Genomic DNA, 12,013 nt, shown 5'->3' with positions numbered 1-12,013 from the left:
ACCAAATGAACCAGCAATCGCATTTCTGGATATTTATTCAAACAAAGTGAAATGAGGAACTTAAACAAATATCTGCCCTCTCATGCTCATTGTTGCACTATTCGCAATAGCCAAGAGGTGGAAACAATCTAAATATCCATCAGCAGATGAATGAATAAAGAAAATGTAGTGGCCAGCAGTGTGGCTCATGCCTGTAATTCCAGCCGAGGGAGGAGTATTGCTTGAGGCCAGGAGTTCCAGACAAGCCCTGGCAACACAGAGAAACCTTGTCTCTACAAAAAAAAAAAAAAAAAAAAAAAAAATTAAATTAGTTGCGTGTGTGGCTGTAGTCCCAGCTACTGGGGAGGCTAAGCTGGGAGGATCCCTTGGGCCTGAGTTCCAGGCAGCAGTAAGCCATGATCACACCACTGCACTACAGCCTGGCTGACAGAGCAAGACCTTGTCTCAAAAAAAAAAGAAAGAAGGCAACTGTGTTATATACATACAATGGAATATTATTCAGCCTTAAAAAAGAAGAAAATCCTCTAATATGCTGTAACATGGATTAACTTTGAAGACATTATACTAAGGGAAGTAAGACAGTAACAGGACAAACACTGTATGATTCCACTTATGTGATGTGTCTAAAGTAGTCGAATTCACAGAAGCAGAAAGTAGAACGGTGGTTTCCAGGGGCTGGGGGTACGGGAATGGAGAGCTACTGTTCAATGGGAACAGAGGTTCAGTCATGCCAGATGAAAACGTTCTAGAGATCTGCTGTACAATAATATGCACATAGTTAACAATACTCTATTATACCCTTAAAAATGAAAGAGGATTTCACATCATGTAATTTTTACCATAATTTTTTAAAAGAATGCACTAATGTAGCTAAGAACATTTTTGTTAAAAAAATAAGGGATATGTTGCTATGTTAACAGTTAAAAATTTTATAGTTTCTCTAATTAAGGCCATGTGGTGTTAATGCTAGAGTACAGAAAGGTCAAAGGGGAAAAAAAGACTAAATCCTAAAAGTGCAAACATGTATATGTGTTATCCACAATCAGTGAGAAAAAAATGGATTATCTAATAAATGGAGATGAGATGATGGGCTCGCCATTGAGAAAAAAATAGAGTCCACCCTTATATCATGCACTGAAATAAATATAAGATAGGTGAGAGATATACACATTTAGTTTATGACAGGTAAAAATTTTAGACTGGGCAGAATATTAAAAATAAGAGAGTTTTTCTAACTCACACTAACCCTCTCTAAGTCTTCAATGATATTACACTAAAGTCATATAGATTCAGTTTGCCACTATTTTATTGAGGATTTTTGTATCAATGTTCATCAAGGATGTTGGTCTAAAATTCTCTTTTTTGGTTGTGTCTCTGCCAGGCTTTGGTATCAGGATGATGCTGGCCTCATAAAATGAGTTAGGGAGGATTCCCTCTTTTTCTATTGATTGGAATAGTTTCAGAAGGAATGGTACCAGTTCCTCCTTGTACCTCTGGTAGAATTCGGCTGTGAATCCATCTGGTCCTGGACTCTTTTTCATTGGTAAGCTATTGATTATTGCCACAATTTCAGCTCCTGTTATTGGTCTATTCAGAGATTCAACTTCTTCCTGGTTTAGTCTTGGGAGAGTGTATGTGTCGAGGAATTTATCCATTTCTTCTAGATTTTCTAGTTTATTTGCGTAGAGGTGTTTGTAGTATTCTCTGAGGGTAGTTTGTATTTCTGTGGGATCTGTGGTGATATCGAATCCAGCAGCACATCAAAAAGCTTATCCACCATGATCAAGTGGGCTTCATCCCTGGGATGCAAGGCTGGTTCAATATACGCAAATCAATAAATGTAATCCAGCATATAAACAGAACCAAAGACAAAAACCACACGATTATCTCAATAGATGCAGAAAAGGCCTTTGACAAAATTCAACAACCCTTCATGCTAACAACTCTCAATAAATTAGGTATTGATGGGATGTATCTCAAAATAATAAGAGCTATCTATAACAAATCCACAGCCAATATCATACTGAATGGGCAAAAACTGGAAGCATTCTCTTTAAAAACTGGCACAAGACAGGGATGCCCTCTCTCACCACTCCTGTTCAACATAGTGTTGGAAGTTCTGGCCAGGGCAATTAGGCAGAAGAAGGAAATAAAGGGTATTCAATCAGGAAAAGAGGAAGTCAAATTGTCCCTGTTTGCAGATGACATGATTGTATATCTAGAAATCCCCACCGTCTCAGCCCAAAATCTCCTTAAGCTGATAAGCAACTTCAGCAAAGTCTCAGGATACAAAATCAATGTACAGAAATCACAAGCATTCTTATACACCAACAACAGACAGAGAGCCAAATCATGAGTGAACTCCCATTCACAATTGCTTCAAAGAGAATAAAATACCTAGGAATCCAACTTACAAGGGATGTGAAGGACCTCTTCAAGGAGAACTACAAACCACTGCTCAAAGAAATAAAACAGGATACAAACAAATGGAAGAACATTCCATGCTCATGGGTAGGAAGAATCAATATCGTGAAAACGGCCATACTGCCCAAGGTAATTTACAGATTCAATGCCATCCCCATCAAGCTACCAATGACTTTCTTCACAGAATTGGAAAAAACTACTTTAAAGTACATATGGAACCAAAAAAGAGCCCGCATCGCCAAGTCAATCCTAAGCCAAAAGAACAAAGCTGGAGGCATCATGCTACCTGACTTCAAACTACACTACAAGGCTACAGTAACCAAAACAGCATGGTACTGGTACCAAAACAGAGATATAGATCAATGGAACAGAACACAGCCCTCAGAAATGACACATATTTACAACTATCTGATCTTTGACAAACCTGACAAAAACAAGCAATGGGGAAAGGATTCCCTATTTAATAAATGGTGCTGGGAAAACTGGCTAGCCATATGCAGAAAGCTGAAACTGGATCCCTTCCTTACACCTTATACAAAAATCAATTCAAGATGGATTAAAGACTTAAACGTTAGACCTAAAACCATAAAAACCCTAGAAGAAAACCTAGGCATTACCATTCAGGACATAGGCAAGGGCAAGGACTTCATGTCTAAAACACCAAAAGCAACGGCAACAAAAGCCAAAATTGACAAATGGGATCTAATTGAACTAAAGAGCTTCTGCACAGCAAAAGAAACTACCATCAGAGTGAACAGGCAACCGACAAAATGGGAGAAAATTTTCACAACCTACTCATCTGACAAAGAGCTAATATCCAGAATCTACAATGAACTCAAACAAATTTACAAGAAAAAAACAAACAACCCCATCAAAAAGTGGGCGAAGGACATGAACAGACACTTCTCAAAAGAAGATGCAGCCAAAAAACACATGAAAAAATGCTCACCATCACTAGCCATCAGAGAAATGCAAATCAAAACCACAATGAGATACCATCTCACACCAGTTAGAATGGCGATCATTAAAAAGTCAGGAAACAACAGGTGCTGGAGAGGATGTGGAGAAATAGGAACACTTTTACACTGTTGGTGGGACTGTAAACTAGTTCAACCATTGTGGAAGTCAGTGTGGCGATTCCTCAGGGATCTAGAACTAGAAATACCATTTGACCCAGCCATCCCATAACTGGGTATATACCCAAAGGACTATAAATCATGCTGCTATAAAGACACATGCACATGTATGGTTATTGTGGCACTATTCACAATAGCAAAGACTTGGAACCAACCCAAATGTCCAACAATGATAGACTGGATTAAGAAAATGTGGCATAAATACACCATGGAATACTATGCAGCCATAAAAAATGATGAGTTCATGTCCTTTGTAGGGACATGGATGAAATTGGAAATCATCATTCGCAGTAAACTATCGCAAGGACAAAAAACCAAACACCACATATTCTCACTCATAGGTGGGAATTGAACAATGAGAACACATGGACACAGGAAGGGGAACATCACACTCTGGGGACTGTTGTGGGGTGGGGGGAGGGGGGAGGGATAGCATTGGGAGATATATCTAATGCTAGATGACGAGTTAGTGAGTGCAGCGCACCAGCATGGCACATGTATACATATGTAACTAACCTGCACATTGTGCACATGTACCCTGAAACTTAAAGTATAATAATAATAATAAATAAAATAAAATAAAAATTTAGAAAAAAAAATCAAGTCATATAGAATGTCCAAACACCAGATTCTAGAGGTATATAGAAATGCACATACCAATGGCAAATATGAGTATGCTGTTTTTCATTTGTATTAATACTGTTTTTTCTTATAGTTATAAATGCAAATGAAAACTGATTGTTCAGAAGAGTAGTATATTATTACAGGAATAGCAGAGGATTTTAGAGTCTTAAGATCTGACAGAAATCCAGCTTTGTAAACACAAATGGCAAAATGAATTGTGCTTCAATAGATGTTAAAAATCCACTAAGAATAACATTTTCAAAGAATATATATTGACATGGGAAAAGTTCCACTCATCCAGCCAGTCAATAAATACTGTGTTGGGCCATGGACTATGTGCAAAAGATGTTTTAAATGAGCAAGGAAGCCATCATCTTTGCTGTCAAGAATCTTCAAGTTTAGTGAGAATGGCAAACAAGGATTACAGTTATAATATGATTGATAGAAAAGGTACAAAGAAAAATATCTAAGTACCTAGCAGGGGAACCTGCCTAGTCTATAAGAGTCAGAGGTTTTGTAGGAAAAATAACATTTTAAGCTCAGATCTGAAAAGATACATAGGAATTAGCCCAACTTAGTGATTATGGATTATGGGTGGACATATCAACAAATTGAAAGCTCAGTATTAATTATCAAGGGAGAAAAGGCCCAGGATCAATGGTGGGGAGGGGAGGGTGTGTGGGGAGGGAGGGAGTGCAGGGAGGGGAGGGTGTGCAGGCAGGGTAAGAGTTCGGGGACCCATACCCAGAACTGTATCTATATGAAAGGCCTAATTACATCTGCACATAGTAAGATTGGAAGTGCACAAAAGAAAATATTATCAGTGCTTAACTCTTTTCTATATTTCTTAATCAATCACACATTACCATTTACTCTACTGATCAAAAGTGTTATTAAAATAATACTTTACCATTTTGCTTTTATTAAAATTTTAGACAAGACTGTTAAAACTTTGTGTATTCATTTGGAAAATAAGGCTAATAAGATTTAACTTCACAAAGTTGCTGATTAGGATCAAATATAATAACATGTGCAGGATGGTGGTTTTGTGACTGTGGTCGCTGGGCCTAACTCAGTATCAGAGTGAGCAGATATAGAATTGGGAAGTGGTTGTAAAAACTGATAGATCAGGAGGATAAAAATGTGGACCTGATGAAGTTGATGAGTTGGTTACTACAGTGTTGTCACTACCCACTTTAGTAATAATGACAGTCAATGCTAATTAATCCTCTCTCCCGCTCCTTAGACCCAATCTCAGAATCCTTAGCAACTTAGTGCTCCAGACAGCCACTTACAACTAATTTAGAATGGCATGTCACTTGAAATCTTTTACTATCACTAGCCTTGGAATTTCAAGTATGAATACAATCAATTATACAATTTTTAAAAAAAGGTAGTTTGGCTATAAAAATGTCTTTTTTTTTTTTTTTTTTGAGACGGAGTCTCGCTCTGTCGCCCAGGCTGGAGTGCAGTGGCGCAATCTCGGCTCACTGCAAGCTCCACCTCCTGGGTTCATGCCATTCTCCTGCCTCAGCCTCCTGAGTAGCTGGGACTACAGGCGCCCGCCACCACGCCTGGCTGATTTTTTTTTATTATTATTATTTTTAGTAGCGACAGGGTTTCACCGTGTCAGCCAGGATAGTCTCGATCTCCTGACCTTGTGATCCACATGCCTCAGCCTCCCAGAGTGCTGGGATTACAGGCGTGAGCCACCGCGCCAGGCCAAAAATGTCTTTTTAAATTTATATTTTAACCTTTAAATGTTCTGTTTCTCTGAAAGTATATCTTCTAGCATGCCCAGAGGTTCTGATATATTAAATATTATTTTGTAAGCCACTGTTATTCATGCATTATGCCAGAAGCAAGAATTTAGAGACTGTAGCATTTAAAAAATATATTTATATATATTTACAAATAATACAGTCAGATACAAATACATCTTTAGATTGAGTGTTGCTTTTTCACAAAATGAAAACAAGTGAATTTCTTACCTTTCCTCTGGAGTATCTACATGAAATGTTCTCTCTATAACAGTGGTCCACTGGAGACATCTGATTATAAATGTGTTTGGCTTTGGTCGTTCTGTTTTCATTAATTGGCATTCTAAGAATAAAATAAAATGTTTCTTTAAATATGGATATATTTAAAACAAGAAGTAAATAATTGAGAACTACAGAGTTCTATTTTAAACAAAACCCAGTGCGAACTCACAGCTTTCTATGGATCTCCACTCAAGATTATTTACAGCCTGACCTTAGTCTTCCTTTCCAATCCTTCACCCATTCTGGCCACATTAACCACCTCAACTGGACTATATAATTTTCCCCAAACACATCTTAACTCTTTCATTTATTTATGCCTTTGCTCCAGCTGTTCTTGCTATCTGAAATACTTTCCTCACTTATTTTACCTCTATCCATATGCATCACCTGCAGTCACAATAGTACTGATCCTTGAAGGTCCAGATCAAATATTATTCCTTCCATGAAACCTTCCATAACACCTGGCCCTAGACTGACCATTTCATCCTCTCTATTCTCTTTACTTACTACCATATCCCTCATGTGTCACTTACCATAGACTATCTTACAGTATTACTTATCATTTTAAGAAAATGACAAATATCACTTATCCTTACCTAGATTATAAGCTTTTTGACAATATAAACTGCCTGTAACTCTTAGTATCCACAGCCCCAAGAGCCAGTCAGTCTAAACATGATTAAATTCTGTTAGTGAATAACTAGGAAGATGTCAACAAACATGAGCCTGAAGTATGGATTCTCTGACACTGGTGTGCCTAGATTCAATTATTTTTTCGTACCATTAACTATACAAACTTGGACAAATTAATTAAACTCGCTAGTCTTCAACAGTTAAGTGGGAAACAGTATCTACATCATAGAATTGATGTAGGAATTAATAATAAGTTCATCTAATATTAGCATAATATGAGACCTATAAGCTTTCAACAAACATTAACTATTATTTGGCATACATCTGAGCTGGGCTTTAAAGGATAAATGGTATTGGACACCAAGAAAAAATAGGGTAGGGTTGTCTGCTGACTCTGCTCTTTTGGAAGAAACTAATTTATCTCCGTTGAAAACTTCAAGTCTTTTCTCAGTGCTTATCTGCTGTGTCCTATCTCCATCATTAGCAACTATCAGCTGCCATTTCTATCTCTTTATAGTTCCAATTCTTTACTCAGATTAGCTGTGTTTTTGTTTGTTTGTTTGTTTGAGACAGTCTCGCTCTGTCACCCAGGCTGGAGTGCAGTGGCGCGATCTCGGCTCACCGTAACCTCTGCCTGCTGGGTTCAAGTGATTGTCATGCCTCAGCCACCCAAGTTGCTGTGATTACAGGCGTGCACCACCATGCCCAGCTAATTTTTCTAATTTTAGTAGAGATGGGGTTTCACCATGTTGGCCAAGCTGATCTCGAACTCCTGACCTCAAGTGATCCACCCGCCTCGGCCTCCCAAAGTGCTGGGATTACGGGCTTGATCCACTGTATCCAGCCCCAGATTAGCTCTTTATTGGCCCTTTACACTGAGAGAAATCATTCACCCAAGGGTCTCTGCTTAGTTTTCTAACAGTTTTCATGTTTTCAGCAATCATCTCTCAGTTTACCAATATCAAAATCCAAACTTTTTTCACCTTGGAGTTCTACTTTAAGACACACATGTCTAAACACATAGTGAATGTTTCTACCTGGTTGAATTACTGGACCACCCCTAAAACCAAACTCAGTATTTTCCCCCTAAAATTCATTCCTCCTCCTGGCTTTCATAATTTTCCATCACCCAGGCTGAAACATAAACTGATCTTCCTTTTTGATACTGGTACTATTTGTCATTACAGGTGCTCCTCGACTTATGACTGTGTTACATTCCAATACAACCATCGTAAGTCAAAAATATTGTAAGGTAAAAATGCATTTAATACACCTAGACTACCCAACATCATAGATTAGCCTAACCTACTTGAAACATGCTCAGAACACTTCCATTAGCCTAGAGTTGGACAAAAATCATCTAACACAAAGCCTGTTTTGTAGTAGAGTATTGAATATTACACATAGATGGGTGTTTTGTCGACATGATGAGATGAGAAAACACAAAAACTAAGAGCATCCAGAAAAATGCTGGCAACACAGTACACTGTAGAGTATCTACTGGGCATGTTGTGATCACGTGGCTGACTGCAAGCTGTGATTTGCTGCTGCTGCCCAGCATCACTAGGGAGTATCACACAGCAAATCACTACCCCAGGAAAAGACAAAAATCCAAAATTTGAAATACAATCTCCATTGAGTGTGTACTGCTGTCAGGAGCACGGTAAAGTAAGACATCGTTACACTGAACTACTGTAAGTGGGAGACCATTCGTAACTGGTTTTCCACTGCTATAATTCTACTTCAGATTCTGTGTGCCCAATGCCTAAACCTCCCGGCTGCCCTAAGACGAGATTCTTCCTATTTAGAGATGCTGAGAGACTATGTAAGTTAAAGACAGAAACTGTGCTCTGGGAGACATCTGAACATGTCCGAACGTGAACTCCTGACCTCTCTCAACCCTGCTCCTTCTTCTGCCAACCTCTACTGTGGCTTCCTCTATCTCACATGACACCTCCATCCTTTCAATTGCCCAAGCTGAAAACCCAAGAATTCCCTTGGAGTCCTCTCTTCCCTGACATCACATTCACTCCTCCTGCAAATCTTGGTGTTTCTACTTTAAAAACATAACCAGCTTCTGATAACTTCTCACCACCTCCACTACCTAGCAGACTAAGCCATCATTGTCTCTCACCTGATGATTCCAAAAAACTTAGAATAGCTTTTCCCTGCCCCTCACTGCAGTCTGTTCTCAACACAGCAGCCAGAAATCTTCTTAAAATGAAGATCTGCAAAAAAGTTCTGCAGTGTTTCAGTTCACTAAGAATAGATGAGTAAGGCCTTTAAGTGATCAGCAGGTGTCCTACGTGATCTGATCCTCCCACTGACCCCACTGAAGTTTCTGACCTACTTCCTTAGTACTCTCTTTCAGGCTGCTCTGCCAGCCACCCTGGCTTCCCTGCATTTCCTCAGCAATGCACTACACTCTTTCTGCTTTAGAGCTTTTTGCCCTCTGCCTAACATTCTTTCCCCCCTCACACATCCGCACAGCTGCTATCTTAAACATCCTATTTAATACTGCAGTCTGCACCCCTTACCTAGGACTCTCCCTCCATCTTCTCTTACCTGCTCTATTTTTTATTTTCCATAGCATGTTACCATTTTCTAACATTTGATATGAAGTTTTTTAGTATCTTTTTTGCTTATTGTCTTTTCAACTAGATTGTAAGCTCCATTCATATATTCTTAGCACTTAGACCTATGCCAGACACATAGTAGGTACTCAATAAACATTTTCCAAATGAATTCTGATAGTAATAATCCAACAAAGAAGGTAATTTTGATGCTACCAAAAGATAATTTCTAAAGCAATGTTCCTATATAAGCAAGAAGGGATTAAATTTACTGGACAAGTAAAGGGGTAGCTCTAATCAGGAGTATGAATAGTTCAGTAATAAAATAAAAGAGAAGATATAAGGGCCCAAATGCAATTAGGAGTACAGAAGCAAGTAAAAGCTGGTAGAAATTATTTTCTCACTGCTTCTGTTTTTTTCAGTGAATTAGGATATAAAGTCATCGGGAATAAGGTTGCAAAAGGATCCATCGGGCTTTGAAGAAAAAAAGATATGAAATAGCACTCTGGGAAAATCAAAGTACAAATAGGCTAAGGAGACCAACCATGACTGCCGAGAAGGATGAAGGACCAACCTGAATTTAATAATGAAGAATTTAAACTAATAACAGAGATCATGGTTGTGTATTTTCTCCCAGATATACCCAGATATATTCAGCTGCATGTGTACAGGTGAGGAACATAGAGTAATGAATTTAAGCAAGGCTGTACTTTAACCAAGTAAGTCTGTCAAAGCAAGAAGACAGAAAAGAATAAAGAATGCAAGGCAAGGGAGTGATTATGATACTCAAATAAGAAACTTAAAATGGGTATGGAGGAAAGTGAGAACCTGGGGATGTGCAAGACAATGAAAAGGTGGTAGAATCAATAGGTCATAAAATCTATTATATCACAATTCAACTTTGTATAGCAGCATGACATTTTTTGAAATATGAAAGTTAAAAAACACAAAATATATATTCCACAAAAAATAAGCAAAAATATTGTTCATTTGAAAGACGTAAGTTTTAAAATACCAAAGACATTATACTAATTTATACTAATAAAGAGCCAACCAATTCCTATGACTGACTCTGCCCATCAGTCTGATTCTCTTTGAAGCCAACTGTTCCTCCCCATATCCTTCTTTTCAAAAGCCCTATTAAATTTCCAGCCAGTAATTCACTAGCTAAATTACTTAAAAGTTAGGAATTGTGTGCACAGTTCTTCTTATAGCACCTAGGACAGTGATAGGACATAGGAGTACACAATAAATACCCTGATTGGGCAACTGATTGGCTGGCTTTAAACGTAAAGAATGGAGGACAGACACTTAAATGAGGGGCGTGCCCAAGAGAAATACTATGGGGTACAGAGAAATACAGCACAGAAGCAAAGAAAGAATGCCCGGTCTGAGGTTCACTATTTCAGTTTTACTTCAGGTTCCCATTATGGTGATATAAGGTAATTAAGATAATGGACTCTGCAATCAGAAAGAAATTCAAATCCAGGCTCTAACACAATCAGCTGTGTGATCCTTTTGAAAGTACTTTATATCTAAGCCCTCAGGTTTATCATCTTTAAAAGCACTATCATGAATTAAAAGCATATTTTCAACACTATACCTAAATGAAGTTTAAATGCTATAATTTAAAGAACTTCTCAACACTAGACTTTTAGAAGCTACTCGAAGTGCTGTTATAAGATTCCAAATATCAATTACTATAATTTATAAGGCTGCTAAAAACAATAAAAGATATTACTATAATTACCATTCTCAAGCAGATCACTGAAAAGGAATGGCTTAGAAAAGAATAAAATACCTGTATTTATGTATAGAGTGGTTTGGAAAAATATTAAAATAGTAACATAATGACTAAGTAGTTATGCACAACTTCACTGTTCTTACTAAACTTGCTAGGTATTCATGAACCAAATGACATATATGAAATGTCAGTTATGGGCCAGGCACTATGCAAAATGCTGGGCACACAAAAATGAGTAGGAAACTCTATGAGCTCATGGTACACACCATACTACTGATCATTCTACCCATGTAATTATAAAGTAGTATTTCATTTATGCTATAAAGGATTTAATCAGGTCCTGTGAACCCTCTAGTCCAACAAAAATAATGTTACGTGTAATTACAAATAAATAGTATAATAGAAATAAACCTATATTTTATAGGTCTCAGTATGAAATACTCTACAAACACGTTTGATCTCTACACCAAGATATTCAAGTGGTAGCTGGATCACTACCAAGAGAATATCACAATGTCTTATGGTTTGTTTTGAATCCAAATTCAAAAAAGTTAAAATTCTAAATTACCATGTTAAAACCAGTGATCGAGTAAATAGAAAAACTTTTGAGTTCTTGCATGTTCGCAATAAGGAATCAGAAACACATGATTCTTAAAGGAAATGGTGGTTAATAAATGGATTAGCCAATACTTCTTTAGAAGAATATTTGCCTTTTGGTTACGTAAAGATTCCCAAAGCAAGGTAGGGCAATTTAAATTTTAAAAATCAGAAGTAGAAACTTTGGATAGAGATTCTAAAAAGCTATTAACCAAATGATTATCTATGATTTTTAGAATC

The 12,013-nt window shown here is 37.6% G+C and overlaps 1 protein-coding gene across 4 annotated transcripts in view; it reads right to left on the bottom strand.

Annotated features, from left to right (window-relative positions):
- AKT3 (AKT serine/threonine kinase 3) overlaps window positions 1-12,013 on the bottom strand; it is a 352,958-nt gene that overhangs the window by 157,089 nt on the left and 183,856 nt on the right. For all 4 annotated transcript variants that reach the window (XM_055096538.2, XM_057299372.2, XM_055096511.2 and 1 more), the window contains one exon: window positions 6,176-6,287. In XM_055096538.2, the coding sequence (XP_054952513.1) occupies window positions 6,176-6,276 (101 nt within the window). In that variant the 5' untranslated portion in view covers window positions 6,277-6,287. The remainder of the gene's footprint in view (window positions 1-6,175; window positions 6,288-12,013) is intronic.

Source organism: Pan paniscus, chromosome 1, assembly GCF_029289425.2.
Source record: "Pan paniscus chromosome 1, NHGRI_mPanPan1-v2.0_pri, whole genome shotgun sequence".
Taxonomy (NCBI): Eukaryota; Metazoa; Chordata; class Mammalia; order Primates; family Hominidae; genus Pan; species Pan paniscus.
This window is presented reverse-complemented; position numbering and strand designations above follow the sequence as displayed.